The 20978-nt window shown below is 34.4% G+C and overlaps 1 protein-coding gene across 5 annotated transcripts in view; it reads left to right on the top strand.

Moving 5' to 3' along the window:
- Positions 1-20978, top strand: part of FSD1L (fibronectin type III and SPRY domain containing 1 like) — a 42450-nt gene that overhangs the window by 7552 nt on the left and 13920 nt on the right. For 4 of the 5 annotated variants that reach the window (XM_087716216.1, XM_087716215.1, XM_087716214.1 and 1 more), the window contains exons 2-9: positions 1307-1402; positions 3509-3640; positions 8314-8415; positions 10923-10945; positions 13538-13659; positions 14998-15207; positions 16755-16853; positions 18679-18808. In XM_087716216.1, coding sequence (XP_087572342.1) covers positions 1307-1402; positions 3509-3640; positions 8314-8415; positions 10923-10945; positions 13538-13659; positions 14998-15207; positions 16755-16853; positions 18679-18808 — 914 coding nt within the window. Of the gene's footprint in view, positions 1-1306; positions 1403-3503; positions 3641-3849; positions 3921-8313; positions 8416-10922; positions 10946-13537; positions 13660-14997; positions 15208-16754; positions 16854-18678; positions 18809-20978 lie in introns of those variants that run through there. The other variant, XM_014060890.2, reaches the window with a different exon arrangement.

Genomic DNA, 20978 nt, shown 5'->3' with positions numbered 1-20978 from the left:
AAAGAAAACTACTGTATAACTGTCAGAATTAATACATGTTTAGAGTCTGCTTGAACTTGCAGGTCTCGTACATAATGCAGTAATGAGAAAAAGAGAATATTTTTTCTGGCTGTTTAATTTTTCAATAATGAAGAATTTATAGAACATATCTATAAAGATAATTTGAATAAAACATTGAATCAGATTGGAGGTGCAGGCAGCCTGAAAACCCAAGAATTGCATATAGTTACTATAAATTGAGTAGAATCTGAGATTCACTCCATTTTGCTTCTTTCAAATGTCTCTTGGAAGTTTTCTTTCCCACCATTGACAACAAGGGTCAGTGAGTAGACTTCAGTAACTTTTCATATTTAAAGTAAATATTATTTTAATGAATGAATATTTAGAAATAACTTTCTAAAGTTGACTTGAATTTGTCTTTAGTAAATTTGAGTGGAGTAAAATTTTAGATTGTTGCCACATTTTGCAAAAGAAAATGTTATTAATGTGGATTACATTTCATAATAATGAATGCATAATAAAGAACACATTGTATGCCTATTGGGTGTTATATAGATTATAAAAGAAAATATTTCTTCCCTGATGCCCTGCACTGACAATTTGAAGACTTGCTTGATTATATGGATTAAGGACTCTGCCAATTATATTTGTTATTACTGTGTGCTGCTTTTTACACACAGAGATACTTTTATCATTTTCTTCATGCCTCACACTCACACAGAGCACAATTTGATGCCCTGTTCTCCTTATCACCAGTCTAGATACCACGGTACTTCTTATCAGGATCATCTTTGCATATGCTCAGACCACAAAGTTAAGATGGTAGTGCATGTGTTACTAGACTGCAAGTATCATGATCAACAGCTGCAAGATCACTGGACTGAAATATCCAAAAAATCACACAATTCCTAATTATATCTTTGACAATTAGACACTAGTGGGTATGTTTTACATCTAACTAAGCCCAGGCTGCATATCGTTCCATACCAGTCTTCGGAAGTCTGTGAGCTGCCTTTTCCCAAGCGTTCCCATTTATCTGTATACGGAATCTTGTTACATTTTACAACATTTTATCCCTTGTCAGGTTTGACTTATTATGTGGACTTCTGCTGTGCTACAAATGTTACTGCTTGTGTGTTTTTAAATCTCTTAATTAATTGTACATCTCATCTTTGTTTTCTTCCTTCCTTTGATCTATGTCCCCTTACATAAATAAATATGAAAATATTGTTGACTTTGTTGAATTTGTTCTTTTGGTTCTAAAAAAATGAATATACATGTTTTGATGAATGTATTCTGTTTTTAGGAAGCGTTGCAAAGAATTATCTCCACATTGGCACATAAAAATGATGAAATTCAGAACTTTATTGAAACTTTAAATCACATTTTGGAAGGAGTACAGGTATGTTGGATCCTTGTAAACTGATTAATGTTTCTTTAATAGTAATCTTAAATAATATTAGTGAATGTCTAATCTTTCTGACCACTCCAGCAAGGAAAAGGCAGTGGGAGTTCTAGTTAGAAAATATTTAAAAAAAATAAATAGGTGATACTAAATCACCCCATCTCCTTCTAGGCAAGACTAGACTAAGATGGAAGGGAGTTGTTTGGAAAACTTAGAGTTAGAGTGAAGACATTAATTCCTAACACTCATGTGTCTTTAAAAAATATGTACATTCATGCATTTTATGTGAATAACGAGTATACAAGAAAAATACTTTGTCCATGGAAGTTTATGAAATCAAGAAGCAATATCCCCAAGAGCGTGCTCATATGCTTTATAAAACATTATCACTTGGTTTTTTTGCTACTTTCCTCATTCTCAAAGGTGACTGGGATTATGACTAAATTGAAATTGCTAGTAGAAGTGAAGTGGTATTCAGCCTGTCCTTCAGCAACTATTACTTTGCTACTGTGGGCATTGAAAGAATGCAATACCATTAAGCAAATGAAGTTTGTAGTACAGTAGTAGCAAAAAATGTTATTTCTTTTCTACTAATTAACTACATTTTTATATTGGACATGAGATATAAAGCTCCTCCTTAATTATATGGCATAGAAGCATAGCAGGTTAACAGGGATAATGAAGTTTCATCTTTGTAAAGCTAGCCAGTTTATTTCTGTGGTTGATAAAGTGCAAGCAAATATACACTTCATGTATCTTGCAAAAGAACAATCGACTTATGGAGACAAGATTGAGGCAGGTACCTTTGCTACTAGTCCACTGAAGTATCTGCTGGGAATGTAACAACATCTAGTTATATGTATTTAGCATAGAAAGCCAGTAGTCTTAACAGAGAGGCCAGAGAACATTCTGTTAACTCTTTAGTATATGTTATAAATAAAAACTAATTAAAGTTAATTGCAGGAGTTGATTTATGAATCTGATATGGCTAACTGAGCTCTGTGTCATGAAGCCAAAATTTCCATTGTTCCATAGCTATTAACTGCCATTTTATCTCTGATGCTGAAATAATGATTTTAGATGGAAAGAGTGTAGAATAACCCCCTCCATACATACACACACATTCACACATACCTTTATTATCTGACAGAACCTCTGCTGCTGAATGGATGGTACTCCTTCTTTCCACATTTTTTAACATTTTGGTAGCAGTCATCTTGGCTAGCATTCTACTGCCAGGTTATAACAAGTCTATACAGATATTGATTGTTCATATACTGAGACTTATGTAGGGAGAGCAAATATTGTGACACTTTGCCACAGGCATAGCAAAACCTTGGAAGAGTTGGGATATTTTATCGCCTGAGTTGAGTAGTAGCTGCCTGGAAATGCAAATAATAGTAGCAGCAAAACTAGTCCTCTGTTCAAAGCACAGATTTTAAGTGAAAATTGTATGTCTTTGGAATACTGTTTGGTCAATTGCATTAGAGCCATATTACCTGAGTAATTTTTGTAAATATTGTTGGGGAAACTGACTTGATACACATTTTTCCTATTTGATATAAAAATGATGAGGTATCTGTTCAATATTAATCAGTTCTGTGTAGTAACAATAAGTTTATAAACTGGGAAGAAATGACTTTGTGGCCTATCCTAATACTTGAAAATCAGGATTTATAAATTAGATTCGTAAATAATGTATTTATAATATTCTTAACTGTTCTTAAATTTGTTAGATACTTATAACACTTGAACTATGCCTGTATTTTCACTAGTTATAACCTCATAATAAATAAATACCACTACAAAATGTAGCAGTAGTATTTATTTATTTCTAAGTGGGTGCTAAACAATTAATTTTCTAAATTGAATGTTAGCTTGTATAGGAAATTCATGTCTTATATTTGATAAGGATTATTAAAACAGTAGGTCAAGCCTTATATGTATGGCTAAACATGTGAATGTTAATATATAATATTAACTTTACTATTGTGTTTAATAAATGCATTGTATCATTAAACTATGTTACCTTTATTTACAATTTTGTTGAATAAGTATATAAAATACCAGGGATGTTAATAAAGCAGTAAAATCATTTTACAGACTAATTCTTCCAGTGTTATTTCTGAGTTGGAAGAGGAATTTGATGGCTTATACTCAATACTTGAGGAAATGAAAGATATTATGACAACTAATATCAAGCAAGAAAAAGCACATAAAATCCAGGAACTTCAGGTAATTATTTATATATAAACTAGCTAATAACCTGGCGTTGCCTGGGTATTTATTTATCCCAATTCTATATTAGACAGGAAAAGGAATGAATTATATGCATAGTGTCAAATCAAAGTAATTTTATTTACAGGCGTTTAGAATAATCAAAGCCTTGTTGAAAATGTCCAAATCAAACGTAATTTCTAATGTTGGATTTTCCCCCTTACCAGAGGGAGCCCCCTTGTGGAGTACTATGAAGCCGTTACCATGGCAACTCCACTGCGGTAGAAGCCATTTTAAGGTACAACAGGCTGTATCTTAACAGAACATACACACCAAGGGGTACTAGGGGTGGTTTACCCCCACAGTATTTGTTTCCAGAGAGTAAGTCATCTATGTACCAAGTTTGGTTGAAATTGCTCAAGGTGTTTAGAGTTATGCTGGAACATCCATACACCCACACCCATATATGATTCATAGATCTTTTTCTTAAATTCTTCTAGGATAATTTTACTGATTAAAGAAAATAGTTTATTACCTAAATATTTTTATGTATGGATACAACCGTAACTCTTTGCCACCTAATCTCTCAGGTTTAAATTATATTGATTGGGAAAATAAAATTTTAATTAGACTTTGTGTACATGATGGAGTTTTTAATTTGTTAAAGCAATTTTCTTGAGATAATGCCCTTCTAAAAGATTACTTACGTTGCTTTGTGGTTATCTGATTGGATACTTTCTTTTTTAGAAATGTTTAATGGTGTAATGGACTAGTTTGTGTAATATTTAGGTCTCTATTTTTGGATATCTAAATAAGTTTTTTAATGTTTAATAGTTTTGATATTTTTGTTGTAATATTCAAGTAAGGGATGAGAGAAATTCATATTAAATGGAAAAGGAAATTATAAACATATAGTGCTAGGTATATATGTTAATTTTTATTGAGCTTGTTGATTAATAAGGGGAGTTGACCTAGAGTTGGATTTATAGAAAATGGGGTAAGGTATGGAATGAAAAGTTAGGTTGTGCTTTAAGAGACTAATTGTTAATGTTGACTATGCTTGTTGGGGATGAAGGGGAAGTTACTTTTTCTTAATATGTGGAAGGGTCTCTTTTCACATTTAACTGTGCATGTATGTCTGTGGTATATATGAGAGAGATTATTAGGTTTTTTTCTTACTTTTGTTCCGTATAGTTCTTAATAAAATTATTGAAAATAAAAGATGAAGCACATGTTTCTAAATGTGTACAGGTTATCCTTGCCTAACAACTGTAATTGGGGCTAGAATTTCCATTGCTAATATAGTTGTAAAGTATGGTATGTGGACCGCATTGCTTAGCAGTGGCAGTCCCGGCAGTCCTCATTGCTATCCTTAAGTGAGGACCCATCTTGCAACTTCTTGTTGGCTTCTAAAAAGCAATGCCAATTGGGAAGCCAGCCAGAAGTCACAAGTTTTAGGCTGCTTACAAGCATACCGGCATGCAGGTAAGTGGCTGCTGCAGGTAGGGATTGGCTGCTGTCAGGTGAAAAGCAGTGTGCTGGTGCTACCTGTTCAGCACAGTCATAATTTTGAATGGTTGCTGAATTTGTGTTCATTAATTGAGAACCACCTATTACTTCTACAATATTTCCACTTATTGTTGAATTCAAAATGAAAATTGAAAATAGCTTATATTCTGGATTGGTCTTCCTGCAAGTAACACTATAGCAAAATCAATTGTTTTGTAATCCACCTCCATCATTTGTCACACAGTCAAACTTTTAGTATGTTCAATTATGTAATGCAGTAAAAGATTGAAACAATAGATTTATAACCCAACAGAAGTCTTAAGGATACGATATTGGAAAAATGATTTATTGAAGCTATATTGAGCATTGAACGTTTTAATATTGCATGGTAAAAGTGTCATTTAGCAGATGATATCCTCCAAAGCTTAGCAGTAGTGTACAGTGGAAACATCAACACAATAAAACTCAAGAAACTTAAGAATATATGTTCTAAACATTGCAAAGGTATATCTAGCTTATATTTGGAATGATTTTATTAATTAGCCAGTTAAGGCCAGTTAAGGCCAATGAATAGTTGCCTGCAACTTAATGTCTTAAATGCTAGAAAGAATGATAATGATCATCAGCATTACTAGGCTAGACTAAATTGTTTATTAAAAAATGGAGAATATTCTCTCCTGCCGCGCTGCACTGTGCCCCCAACCCTGCCCCCCATCAATTCTATATGCTGCCTTGCTAAATGATTTATCAGTAATGCTTTTATACATATCATTCTATTGTGAGGTTTGGAGAAGAGGTTGTATAGAATATCAACAATAGAAAAGTTTGAGATTGTTCCCTTAGGATAGGGGAAATTATTTTTGTTATCATTTTTCAAGACAATTCAAGTATTAAACTGTCTTGGAAAAAGATGACAAATATAATTCCACCTCTTTTCAGGCTGCAGACTGAACTCAGTGATGGGTTTCAAATTTTTTTAGAACCTCTTCTGTAGGTATGGCTTGCTTTGTGGGAGTGGCTTGCCGGCTGTGTGACTGGGTGGGAGTGGCTTGCCAGCCATGTGACCAAGTGGGAGTGACTTGGCAATCATGTGACTGGGTGGGCATGGCCACCTTGTAAAATGTGGTGAAACTCACTTAACAAAGCTCTTGCTTAACAACCAAAATGTTGGCTCAAAAACTCTGGCATTTGAAGCACGCAAGTCTTAAAGCTGTCAAGTTACAAGACCCTTGCACCCCTAAACCTTTAGAAAAAACCCCCAGGGGTATTCAAACTTGACAGCTTTAAGACTTTTGGACTTCAACTCCCAAAACTCCTCCTTCATCATGTTGGCTCAGGAACTCTGGCATTGAAGTATGCAAGTCTTAAAGCTGCCAAGTTACAAGAACCTTGCACCCCTAACCGTTTAGAAAAAACTCCCAGGGATGTTCAAACTTGACAGCTTTAAGACTTTAAGGTTTAGATAGGACTCTTAGAGGCGGGTAGGGCGATTGGTGAGCCAGCCCATCAGTGAGCGGCGGGTGGGCCAAGAGTGGTGCGGACGGGCGGGGGGAGTGAGCTGGAACCGGTTCTAAACGTCACGGTAGATTTGTGGAATCTCTTCTATAGAAGAAGTTAGAACTGGCAGGAACCCACCCCTGACTGAATTATAAACAGGAGAATTCCTATCAATGATTGAATAAACTGTTACATTATATTTATGTATTTATTTGTTAAATTTATCTGCTGTCTATCTCACCGTAAGGCTGTTCTATTCAACTTACAGTAATAAAAATGTAGAGAAATGAAAGACTAAGCAATATAAATTGAATAATAGAACAATAAAATAAACAATGACAAAGGAACACAATGAGAATAATATATCAATACGATAACCAAAAAGATAGATGAGGTTGGGTCTGCCATCAATCTAGCATCCAACTCCAGCATGGAACTTCCACATTTGGTCCCCAAGCCAACCGGCAGAGCCAGGTGTTCATGTTTTATATTTTATCTGTCGTAAAGCTTTCTTATAGTCCTAAGAAATCACTATTTTAAATAGTTAATTATTTGATCACATTTATTTACTATAGGAAAACAAAAACCAGTGATTAAATTTAGGATTAGGCAAGTATAGTTTCCACATTAAGAAAGTTGTCTGCTGGGAATTTGGAATAGCCATATGGAGCTGAATTAAAAGCTGCTAGTTTTGTCGTAATCTTCTGAATGATTTTCATGTTAGAGCAATAAATCTTTACCTAAGCTCTGGACTAAATTGTTATTTGTTAAGTTAAATGAAATTTACAAGGGCAGCATTGAGTGATAGTAAACAGTATTTTCTATCTGTTGCCTTGATTATTTGAATTTCAAATATTTGATTATTTGAAATAAATTGCTAGCATAAAAGTATATAAATAAGGCTGGTATATTACGGGAGAGTTTATTTTTAGTATTTTTTATTGTTTGGACAAATACATTGAAAAAAGAGATAGTAAATGTGATGAAGGAAATTTACCTATACAGTATTTGATATTTGCAAATACAGGCTTTTCCATCTGGGCTAGTTTTGTTTTTGGTTGATAACAAGACTTGTTATATGACAAAGTTGCTTAAACTTTTACATCAACTGCTAAGCTTTTACAAGCCTGAGGTTTTCTTTATATAAAATAATCAATCTTGGAACATTTAAAATAAAAAACCCTATGGCCCTGATGGCGAACCTATGGCACACGGAGCCCTATTTGCCAGCTTGGCAGCCCTCGGTGCCAGCTGATTTTCAGCCTTCTGGAGGGCTGGGGGAGGCTGTTTTTGCCTCCTCAGGCTTCGGGAAAACCTCCGGAGGCTAGAGAGGATGAAAAACAGGCACAACCAGAAGTTCGGGAACATTTTCTCCCTCCCCAGGCTTCAGGAAAGCCTCCGGCGCCTGGGGAGGGGAAAAATCCCCCCCTGCTGCAGGGGGATTGCTTGTGCATGCATGGTGGGAGGTCGCTCACGCATGCAGGTAGGCATGTGCGCAATAGTGCGCGCACACACAGATTTGGCACACCTTTAGAAAAATGTAAGCCATCACTGCCCTATGCTTTATCACTGGACTGAAGACCCTTTTATTCTTCTGAATAAACAAATTTGGAAAAAGTGAAATAGATATGAAATATGTTCATGAATAGTGTGGCATATTAAACTCATTTGTTTTCTTTTCCTAGAATCAGCTTAGTCAATGTAGTAATGCCCTGGAGAACTCTGAAGAATTGCTGGAGTTTGCTGCACGATCCTTGGATATAAAAGAGTCCGAAGAATTTTCTAAGGTATATAACCTGCCAGACATGAACAAAAAATAGATAAAAACTATATAATATCATTTGTCTGCAGTTACTTCAGTAGTGTATAATAAAAATTTGTGGAAAAACTAGCATCTCTAAAAACATTTCATTCTTATGTATTTCAAGGGAATATATTTAAACTTACTCATGAGAACAAAATTCGTAAAATGATGAGATTTGAAGCCCAGAATATATTTCACATATGTAATAAAAGAATATGATTTTAAAATCTTAAAAAGCTGAATTAGGGTTTTTTTTGCTTTAGTCAAAATGCCTTACAGTTTAGAAAGTTTAGAATACGTATATCTGCATAATTATATGCATATTTGAACCCAAAGGAATAAGGTTAGTAGTATTATTCATTTATGAAATCATATATTTATAGTTCAATGGGTAAATCTGCAAACTAGGAGTAAAATGCAAAGAATAATTTACTTTTGGATGATCAATTTATCTTAGCAATATAGGAGGCTGCCACATTCACTTTTTTTAGCTTTCTGTTATTAGGTTTTCGGTGCTTTTGTGTTTTCCTCTTATTTAACAGTGCTGAATCAGCTCTGAATCCTATTATTTGTACTTTTCTTATCATTTCTTTGTATATATTGAATGTTCTCGACTAAGGCAAACAAGAATGTATTAAAATGAATAATTGAAATAATTCTGAATCAATCAAAATACCAACCTTGGTATCTGACTTTCTTCTGTTACATGAAAGAGTCTGAGTTGTTTTCCTGTAAATTAAAGGAAAAGCAAAGATGTAAATAGTAAAACTTACTCTTTGCTTTATCAAGTTTCATTTGTTATCTTTCTGTTCTCCATAATAACACATCCTCTCCTTCTTTAAAATTCCACATAACTCATATTATGCACTGACTCTAACAGAGAAAGTATTTACATTGCTAAGCTGTGGAGTTCATTGGAATATATCATATTTCTTAGTGCACTTGTGGGTGGCAGATACTGGTAGTCCTTGACTTACAGCAATTCATTTAGTGACCATTGAAAGTTACAACAAACTGAAAAGTAACTTACGACTGTTTTCACACTTGCATCTAGCATACTCATGGTCACATAATCAGAATTCAGACATTTGGCAATTGACTCATTTATGACACTTGCAGTTATCACCTTTTGCAACCTCCTGACAAGCAAAGTCAACAGGGAAGTCAGATTCACTTAACAACCTTGTTACTAAATTAACAACTGCAGTGATTCACTTAACAACTATGGCAAGAAAGGTTATGAAATGGGACAAAATTCAGTTAACAACTCTTTTGCTTAGCAATAGAAATTTGAGGGTCAGTTGTGGTTTTAAGTCGAGGCTACCTATGCAGGAAAATTAAGATGTGTATGAGATCCATAGTAACTAGCATTTTTTTTATCCAAACTATTTCAAATTACCAGCTTTTGAGTATATGCAAATTCTCCATATTTGTTTTCCACACTGTTCAGTGAATATGGATGTTCTATCAAATATTCAGAGAGGAAATTACTGATTGTAGCAATTTCTTTTTTCCCTTATATTGAATGGTTCTCCTATAAAAGATATGCATTTGTGCAAAATCTATATCAAATTATAATCTGAGAATTTTTTCACATGCAACCTCTAAGGGGAATTACAGGTTAACAAAAAAAGAATCAGTAAATCTTTAAATGTTAAATTCAACTTCAAATTTTATTGGGCTGAGTTTTAACATTTTTACTCCAATTTTTTGTTCCACTTTCTGTTACACTATTTCAAAAGATAATAATTAACTCACAACCAGAATATGTTAATAATATGTTATTTTCTGTCCAAAACTAAGTAATAATATTGTTTGAGTTGCAGAATATATTTTGATTGTACAGATAAAAAAATAAAGTATATATGTGACTATATAAGTAGCATTCACTCAACTCTCTAGCAAGATAATTTGTATTCATTTGGACTGAACAGATTCTGCAAAAGATCTTTAGCATGTACCAGGCATCTCTTTCAAATAGCTGAAGTAGCCCCATGGTGTTTCAGGTGCTTCAGAAACTGCAGCAGTAGATCTTTTGCTGTGATGCACAGACCCATGGAGATGGTTGGGGACAGTTTTGAAAAAGCTACATAAGCCTGAAAAGAATATGGAGTTGCTTTATTCAAAATGAAGTGCTTAGTACATGTTTCTGCATGTTACCTCTTTTGGAATATTTGCATTGCCCTAACTATTGTACCCAAGAAATCAGCAAGAATCTCTTGGATGTTCCTGAGTTGGGGGATTCCTTAATATCCCAGACATTTGATGGCATATTATGTACAGTTATTTGTGCGTACTTTCAGTGGCTTTGTTACTTATTACTGAATGTCTAATTTGAATTAACAATGGCTTATGATACAAAATCTTCAATTATAACCTTCCAATTGACCTTGTGAATCATTCACTAACTCTTTCTTGCATGTTACTGCAGATGAAACTTGCATGAAACCATTAACTACCTTCTTTCTCTTCTTCCTGATGCACCTCAAGGCTGCCAGACAGATCAAGGATAGGTACAGTACAAACTCATTTGATTCTGTTTGCAATTATTCTTAATTAGAGTTGAGAATTTTAGAATCAGATCATTTTTCTGATGTGATTTATGCAACCAAAAGATTATGCTTTGCATGGCGACATGATGCACTGTTCTGTTTGGCCTTATGTTTCCCTATGCCTGTGGTGTGTGTTAACTTTCACTTGTAAAAAGGACTATTTAAACAGAAATGTGAGTAGGATAATAATCATTTTTTTATGTTAGCCTATTACCTAGAGGAGAAATTTAAATTTTAGTTGGAGGTTCTGATAGACAATCTCAAGATGTTTGTTTCCATGATGCTAGATATAAATATTGCAATTTGTTTGGGTTCGTCAGTGTGATCTGGAAAGCTGAAATTTGGTATGGAACATATTTTTAAAACAATCAAATCGCCAGAAAAGGTTTCAGGTAGGGCTTTTCTACATCTGCTCTTTATATTTGTACTTCATATAGGTGATGAGATTATTTTTAATATATGCAGTATTTGGAATTTTAAATTGATTCAGGTCATGGAATACTGAGGATAAAAATGAACAATGTTAATATCTACACAAACTAAGATGTGTTTATTTCTTAATACATAAGCATAGAGCAAGTCAAATGGCCCATAAAATGGATGTTGGTCTATTTTATGTTTTCCTGTTAGATAGCAAGAATCTGGATAACTAGAAGTACCATCTTCCAATTATTTTTTATACTTGTATGTTTAAACTTTGCACATATATAGCTTTCTTTTTAAAATGTTTTATGGGATATCCTTAAAAAAAGGAACAAGACTTTAAAATTAAGAATAATAAGTTCAAAAGGAAATGTAATGAGCCTAAAAAAAACTCATAAGATTACTATCTGTTAAGTGCCTAGTCTTAGAAACCTAGGATTTCTAAGTCTAATTTGAACCAATCATGAAGATGCTTGCTCTTGCAATAAATGTCCCTTTTGACATATTTTTGCATATTTGTGTGTAGATATATGTATGAATATATATGAATGATATATACAGTTGCATAGCACTTCTGCTGTACTAATTAAAACATCTGCTCTTTTTCATGTGTCTATACACAATCCTTAGGAAAGAAGTTTTAAGAAGTTATTAAAGTGATTCAGAAAATAGTGGCATCCTTTTCTCAATTATGTGCAGAATAGTACATAATTGCTATAATTGTGCAAATTCCAAATTGTTTTTTTTCTATCCAGAAAAACTTATTCTAGCTTTTAATTCATCTTCAATCAAAGTATAGTATAATAATTTGCCCTTTCTTAAAGCTCCTTTCTTTATAGCTTTATAGTTTCAGTACTTGTCATAACTTTCCTGTTCTATATTTTTAAACCTATGATCTAATTTTCTAAAATAGATTTAGCATGCCCTGAATAAGACTTAAGTAGGAACTGAGGTCTCACACCATAATTGCCCAGCCATGTATTAGTCCAAAATAGATTCTACAAATCTAATGTCATTTAGATATTCCACAGGGCCTGTATTATATCTTTAAAAAGTCATTCATTGTAATGTTTGTTAATTATTTTGATCTATTGCTTTTTTATAATAAAAACTCATTGGAGCTTGCAAAGCTCTCACCCAGAGTAAGAGAGGATGATTTTAATATTTTTATTTTGATTGGTTTCTCAACCCCTTGCATCATATCCTAAACTTTTCCTGATGGTTTCTCACTCTCCTAAGTATTTTAAGGATTGGCAGTAAAAACTCCCCTTCCACTGATGGGCATTGGAAATTAATTTTACGTGAACGGAACCATGCCTATACATTTTAAGATTTAACTCCGGCTTTCTTGTTACTACATTTGTAAAGACAAGGGGGAAATAAATTAATACCACTTTTGCCATCTAGACAAGTTTGTTGGTAATACATTAAGCAGCTTGTGGATTATTTATTTAGTAAACAAATTGATACAGCTGGCCAACTCACACATAGGTGACTCAGGGCTGTTTACAACATTTAAAAAATGTAAATGAACCACCATATAATAAAACCATTAACACACATATACCCAACCCCCACAGCAGCAACAATACAATTAAATCAGCCACTTGATCGGTTAAATTTCCATTTGTGGTCTCCAGGCCCGCTGACAAATCCTTATAATTAGGGCCTTTCAATAGAGTGGGAGACAACTGTTCCTCAGAGGGAATGATGTTCCATAAAGAATCCTTAAATAGGATGTGCAATTAACATCGAAAAACCTGAATTTTATACTTTCAGTAAATCATTTATGAAACAACTGCTCTTACATTCATGATGCAATTACTTAGTATACAGTATATGGAAAAGCAATTAACTCGTTAATTAAGTTTTATTTATTGCTTGCACTAGGTACAGGATTTCTAAAAGTTTGCTGACTACCATTTTTTTTTTGCTAACTTGTCACTGTCTCTTGTCTGCCTTACTGCTCAGCAAGAGTGACTCATAGAGAATGTGCTACTACATGTACTTGTACATGTACTACTTAAGTACTTTGACTAAAATATTTTCCAAGTAGTTTGTATATTATACAGTAGAACATTAAGTATTATCAGAAGTTTAAAAACTTGTCTTTCTAATTCCTAACTTTAGAGTCACAATGGCTCCAGCATTCCGCTTGTCTTTGAAACCTAGAGTGAGTGACAATATGACACACTTGATGGTGGATTTTACTCAGGAGAGACAAATGCTTCAGGCACTGAAATTCTTGCCAGGTAAAAAACAGAATGTTGTTTTCAGGAATGAGTTACAATATAATACATCTGTAAATAAATATAATAGTTTCCTTTTTCCATAGTTCGTTTTGGAATATATCTTTGAAGTAAGGGGAATAGAGAAATAATGAGGTTCATAACTGTGTCTATTGCAGTGTAGGTTGTGTTTTATATTTTTGTGTTTTTTTAAATGCCTATTGATATAGTACCAATGGCAGTGGGGACTAAATAATCTATTATGCATTCTAGGAGATGAAAGTATAACCAAATAGACACATGTAGAATCACAACTTTATCTTAGTAACTTAGGCCGGCTATTCCTAATTATTAGTCTTTAGAAACCTTTACTTTAAACATTTTTTTCCAGTTTTGCAGAGCCAGTTTTCCGAGTAGCATTTTTGTGGCATCTGTATGTTCACAAAAAGTTGGTTGAAAATTATCAAGATATTAAACCTGATATTATATTGCGGGTGAACCTTTTAGCCTGGTAGTACAAAGCACCCCAATACTTAGTCAATTCTAAACATTCAGATAACTGTAATTTTAATTCAGCATGATGAACAATGAACTGAGGCACAGGTGACTGCAACTTTGAAAGTTATACTGAGTGACTCACTGGTATTTTAGTATAGAATGGTTCAAAGGTTACTGGCATGTATATTTAATTGCCATTAATTGCTGCTGCTTCTCATATTTCTTTCCGCTCTATCATACTCACACAAATAATACCAGAACTAAACAACCTCTTTCTATTTGTGACACAAAAGTACAAAACTTCAGCCACTATTAATGGTGTTTATTTTACTGAAAGTATTCAGTAAAGTATTCCAAGTATTTGCTTGGAATGTCCTTCATCTTTCTCAAGCAATCAAAGATGATGCTTGGCACTGGTGTTCAAAAACATCTACAGTTGAGAGAATCAGCAGGGATTTGCTCTTGTTTCTCCAACAAAATGTAGCATGAGAAGCACTTGAATCAAATTGAGGTTCCTTTCTGATTCAAGTGAGAAAAGAGCATTGCAGTCTGAGGACTGGTTCATATTCAAATTTGCTAAGTAAACATCAGTGGTTTATGGCTGGGTTCACCCGCAGAAGCCATAATTTATAAATCAAACCATAAAACATGGTTTACAGTCTGTGGTTCATAAAACATAATAAAGTAGAAGTAGAAAAACTACTTTGTAGCTTTGTTTCCTGTTGGAAGGCAGTCACATTGTCTAAATATCAGTAGCTGTGTTAATGAGCACGTCTATATTTCTCCAGCTGAATTTTCCTAAACCATAGTTTAGAAGTAGAACACTACTTTATTAATGTTTACTTTGCTTATATTGTTTAACAGTTCCCAGAGCTCCAGAGATTATTTCAACAGACTGTCTGGTTGCTGACAACGCTGTGACAGTAACATGGCAAATGGCTGAAGAAGACAACAAAATTGATCACTATATACTTGAATTTAGAAAAACCAATTTTGATGGGCTTCCTCGCATAAAAGATGAGAGATGTTGGGAATCTATAGACTACATTAAGGGCACTGAATATACATTATCAGGTAGTTTTCTTTTTGTTTTCTCTTCAAATTATCTTGTGCTTTAGAATCCTCGACTACAGTTATGAGCACAATTGAACCCAAATTTTCTGTTGCTAAATGAAACATTTGTTAAGTGAATTTTGCCCCATTTTACAACTTTTCTTGCTGCAGTTGTTAAGTGAATTACTGCAGTTGTCACATGATACTACAACCATCATAAATGTGAGTCAATTGCCAAGCATCTGAATTTTGATCAGATGACCATGGGGAAGCTGCAAGAGTCTTAAGTGTGAAAAATGTTTGTAAGTCACTTTTTTCAGTATCACAATTTTGAGCAGTCACTAAATGAACTGTTGTAAGTCAAGGACTACCTGTAGTTTCTAATTATAAAATACATTTCTGGTGGAATCTAGTACAGTACAATAATTTTATTTGATTGATTTTTATGACTGTACTAGAACAGTAATAGGGTAGCTCGCTGTTCTGGTTTCTCTTGAGATCATATAAATCTTTCGCCTCACTACTGACAAATTGCCAATTTAGAGCGAACTAGAACTATTACAGTATGACGTCGCCAAACAACATTTCTTAACAGTTAGTGATAGTCTTAGTAATGTTTATACAATTTGTTTAACAAAACATATTCATATTCTTCAAGTCTTTCTGGATTATGGGATCAATTGAAAAGATGCTGCAATTTCTACATGTTTTTCAGTTCTTATCTTAGTTTTTAATTAAGTTATCAGTAGTCTAATTGAAATGAAATATCAGAAACACCCATCTCAGCTGAGCCTAGGACAACACACCACAGAACAATGTGGGGTGACCAACATGCTGCAAGACAATTCAGTGCTGTGTTAATCATTTCATTGAGGTACTTTTATTATTAGTGACCACATGTTCCTTTAAATTATTGTAACACATTTCTGGGCTGAATTTATTTTATTATTATTGGCCACAGTTCCATCAAAATTAATTAAACTTTTGTATTTGTTGAATTGTCTTGCAGCAAGTTGGCCACAGTTAGTTATCCTGCAGCAAGTTGGCCATGGCAAGTTGTTCCTTTCCATCCCAAACTTGCCCCCATTCTGTCCCTAAAAACTTTTGAGAGTTAAAGTGAATAAGCATTGGAGGAAATCTCTTAGGTTCCAGGATTAAAACTTAAAGTAAAGAAAAGGGAGTAGGATTGGTTAAGCACACTTTATTTCTATATTCCTATATTTCAATATAGGAAATAACAGTGTTCTGCAAACTTGCAGTTAAAAAATAAAAATAAACTAAAATTATGTAGCATTGTTCCAATAAAAATTCTTCCATTTTATGCATTATCTCTTAATTAAGCCTGATTCTTTGCTTTTTAATATCTAAAAGATCCATTCTTAATTGTATGTTATGTATCTTAGAATATGTTTAATTAATTCCCCATATTTTACTCTTAGTAGAAATTAATAGTCAATTTGAATTATGGGTGTGTTTATGTGTTTGCGTATAATCTTTCTTATGCTGCTAACTCTTTTTTGTTTATCGTAAAATATTTGTGTCTCTGAAGGTTTTTTTCCTTCTTCCAGGACTAAGGTTTGATTCAAAATATATGAATTTTCGTGTCCGGGCTTGCAACAAGGCAGTGGCTGGGGATTATTCAGATCCTGTAACTTTAGAGACAAAAGGTAAAATTGCCCACCTAAAATTAGCTTCATGTATTGTCTTAAATATAAATGGTCTTATTAGATATGAACTGGACTATAAAGGAATTATCTTTGGGCAGTACCTATGTCTCTATTTGATATAACTTAGCATTTGAGCTATAGTCTTGATGCTGGACAGTATGTTTCATCAGAATTTAAGTTTCCATATACACAAAAGGATCTACAAATAGAAGCAAATCTGTATCCACTAGCTTTGACATTTATTTAAGTTTAAGACAAAGCTTGCAAATATGCGAAAGTGTGAAAATACTAAGAATGTCATTTGAATCTTTTGCTAATGTCAGTTTACTCTAAGATATTATCAGTTGACCATATATATAAAAATCTCGGTGGTACAGTGGTTAGAATGCAGTATTGCAGGCTAATTCTGCTGACTGCCAGCAGTTCGGCAGTTCGAGTCTCACTGGTTCAAGGTTGACTCAGCCTTCAATCCTTCCAAGATTGTTAAAATGATGACCCAGATTGTTGGGGGCAATATGCTGATTCTGTAAACCGCTTGGAGAGAGCTGTAAAGCACTGTGAAGTGGTATGTAAGTTTTAAGTGCTATTGCTATTGCTATACTTTGTACTTTGTATAATAAAAGATGTGAAGCTTTTAATAGTAGTCATCACTGCCAAGCATGTGCAAAAATGTTCTGAATATTATTTCTGGGATTGAAAGCCCAGGATTATTTAAGAATAACTGATCTTAAGTGTTGCTTTAAAGAACTTGGCTGGGGTGTGTGTATGTGTCTGCACACACATACAGTATAATTCATTGCAGTTCAATTAGAACTACTACAATGTGCTTTGGAGTGCTGTGTTTTTCAGCTTTACATCTGCTAACTTCGAGTCCTTTGTGGAAGATGCATTAATAATACTTTATTTATGCTACTTTTAATGCAGTAAATAGTCAGAATAATTTTCAAGTTTAGTACCAAATGGCTCAATTTTCTACTCTCTTACTTTCTCTTCTAGGGGATGTTCAAAGTTTTATATTAAAATAAGAAATACCTGCCTGACAATGGAGACAAGCACAACAACGTAGAAAAAATTTAAACTTAAAATGAGATAAAAATGGACTTTAAATTTGCATAAAGCATATTTCACGAGGAATGTGATTCACTTCTGTCTGCTAGGATATTTTAACATTTCTGGCCTCTGGGAATATTAGCCATCATTTCATGGACATTGCTTTTGTTACAGTAAAAATTGGAAATATGTTTCTCAGTTTTATCATTTAAATACTAAGTTTTTTCCATTTAATACATTTATTTAACTACGGAAAGATCAAATGATAATAACCCAGTGTGCTGTCAATTAGATTAGAATGTTTTTTGTCCTTATATCAGTTAACATTGAAAAGAAATACACTGCATTTAATTATAAAATTTATTAAAATTGGCATGATTGCCTTCCATTTTGTGTGTGTGTGTGTGCGTGCGTGTGTGTGTCTGTGTGCATCTTATTCCTTAATTAAAACAGAAATGTGATGGAGTTTATTCTTTCACATTTTAAAACTGAGGACTAAACTGTGCATGTAATTGACATTTTAAAACTGTGGTCAAATGTCCAAGTTTTGAGGGTGAAAAATGAGGATATTCTCATGTTTTGCTTGTTTCCAAAAAGTAACTCATTTTATGCTTATTTATTTTTATAGGTGCTGGTGTTTTTTTTTAGGGGCAATGAGTTAAATGAGGGAATTTTCAGGAGAAAAATCAATGACTCTGAGAAGGGACTTGGCATTAAATAAAGATATTTATTTTGATAACTATTTAAATAAAATTCTCTTTTAATCTTTGTTCAGCTCTTATATTCAATCTTGATGGTTCATCATCTCATCTTAACTTAAAAGTTGAAGATACCTATGTTGAGTGGGATTCTACTGGAGGGAAAAGCCAAGAAAGCAAAACAAAAGGAAAAGAAAACAAAGGCAGGTGAGAAAACAGAACCATTCTAAGTAATATTGCAGAGGAAGTTGAATATGCATAAGGGATTGAAAATATATTTATTCTTCAGTTTTAGAAACCTTTGCTATTGATTTTTATTGTTCATATTACTAGCAATCTGAGATATTCTTGAAATGTTCCATCTCTGGGAGAAATGAGAATTCTCATTTTCTGCAAAAAATGGTAATGCAGTAACGTTATACGATAATATATTTTCACATCTCTGTGTATTATGAATGGATGGATGGACAGACAGACAGAGTTCATTTATTTATTCTGTTGCTCAGGCAATAGAAAGCAGTGTAGAAAAAGGAATAAATAAGAAATTTAAAAAGAAATAAACATCTTGCCTAAGAGGAATAATAAAAATCAAACAAATTGATATCTATGGAGATTCTCAGTCATCCAGGTCATGGTTGTCCCAAAGGTACTTTTTCAAAAGGCAACTGGATTTTGTTTTTCCTTGAAGATGTTTTACTTCTCATCCAAGAAGCTTCTTCAGTTCTGAACTGAAGAAGGAAAACATTTTCAAGGAAAAACAAAGTCCAGTTGCTTTTTGGAAAAGTACCTTTGGGACAAAAATTTGATCTTAAAAGACTGGCTCTTGAACAAATGCTTATCCTTAGCATCATTTAAAGCAAAATAGGGAGCATGGGGGACTTTGTCAAGAAAGAATTCTATAATTGGAAAGTATTCACATCAATATATTTTTAGTTTTTAAACAATAATGTTATTTGTATATTATTTTGCGCCTTGTTGTATGCTGCCCAGAGTCATTCATTTTGTGAGAATAGCAGCTACATAAATTCTATAAGACAGTCAAAACCCTACTTCTCATCACTATGTTGGGTACCAGCCCTGTGGATAGAACCATAAGGTTTAGGGCTTTATCAATACTTTAAATTGGGCATAGTAAATCATAATGCAAGGTCATTAAGAATCTTAGTTTCACTTAGCTACACATGTAATAGACCTTAAAGCTGTGCCCTACCCTCACCAGATATGCTGTGTTGCTGTGGGGAAAATTTGAAAATAATTAACCCATGAAGCAGCAAAGGTTCAAGTAGAATCATCATAACTATATCAGCCATAGTAAGAACAGTAAGAGACGTAGGGGAAGTTTAATATCAGCCAGAAGATCCCCAGTTGTTATAGGATGTTTATAGACCCTCTCCTTTAACTGAGATATTGGCTTATATGGAGAGCTAATAGCAAACTGTGCCTGGCCATATTGTCTGGCAGACTATGGGTAAGTATACAAACTGTAATTAGCCAATTCTGGATTAACATCCAGAGGCCTTGAGGCTGTTAAAGACTGGATGAGAGCTAACAAACTGGTGCTCAACCCGGAAAAGACCGAGTGGCTGTTGTGTTTTCCTCCCAATAATTTGGCTAATGTTCCATCAATCAGGCTGGGGGGACAAAATTTATACCCCTCAGACAGGGTCCGCAACTTGGGAGTCCTCCTGGATCCACAGCTGAGTTTCGACCATCATTTGTCAGCTGTGACCAGGGGGGCATTTGCTCAGGTTCGCCTGATGCGCCAGTTGCGGCCCTACCTGAACCGGGAGGCCCTCACAACAGTCACTCGAGCCCTTGTGATCTCTAGGCTGGAATACTGCAACGTGCTCTACATGGGGCTGCCCTTGAAGAGCATCCGGCGACTTCAGCTAGTCCAGAATGCGGCCGCGCGAGTGATCGTGGGCGCACCACGGTTCGCCCACATAACACCGATCCTCCGTGAGCTGCGCTGGCTTCCTGTTGGTCTCCGGGTGCACTTCAAGGTCCTACTTACCACTCACAAAGCGCTCCATGGTAGTGGATCTGGCTATTTGAGAGACCGCCTTCTGCCAATTACCTCCCTGCGTCCCATCAGATCGCACAGGGTAGGCCTCCTCCGAATCCCATCCGCCAGTCAGTGCCGACTGGCGACTACGCGGAGGAGAGCCTTCTCAGTTGTAGCTCCGACGCTATGGAACAATCTCCCCGTGGAGATCCGCACCCTCACCACCGCCCAGGCCTTCCGCACGGCCCTTAAGATCTGGCTATCCCGTCAGGCCTGGGGATAAAAATCTTAGTTCGTCCCCTCCCGAATGATGAATGAATGTTGTGCTCTATTTTTTTAATATTATGTATTGTCTTATGCTTTTTGTCTTTG

This window comes from Thamnophis sirtalis, unplaced genomic scaffold, assembly GCF_051295495.1.
Source record: "Thamnophis sirtalis isolate CommonGarterSnake01/CBP01778 unplaced genomic scaffold, rThaSir2_p1.2 scaffold_5, whole genome shotgun sequence".
Lineage (NCBI taxonomy): Eukaryota > Metazoa > Chordata > Lepidosauria > Squamata > Natricidae > Thamnophis > Thamnophis sirtalis.
Note: the sequence above shows the minus strand (reverse complement) of the source record. Positions and strands in the feature narration are given on the sequence as shown.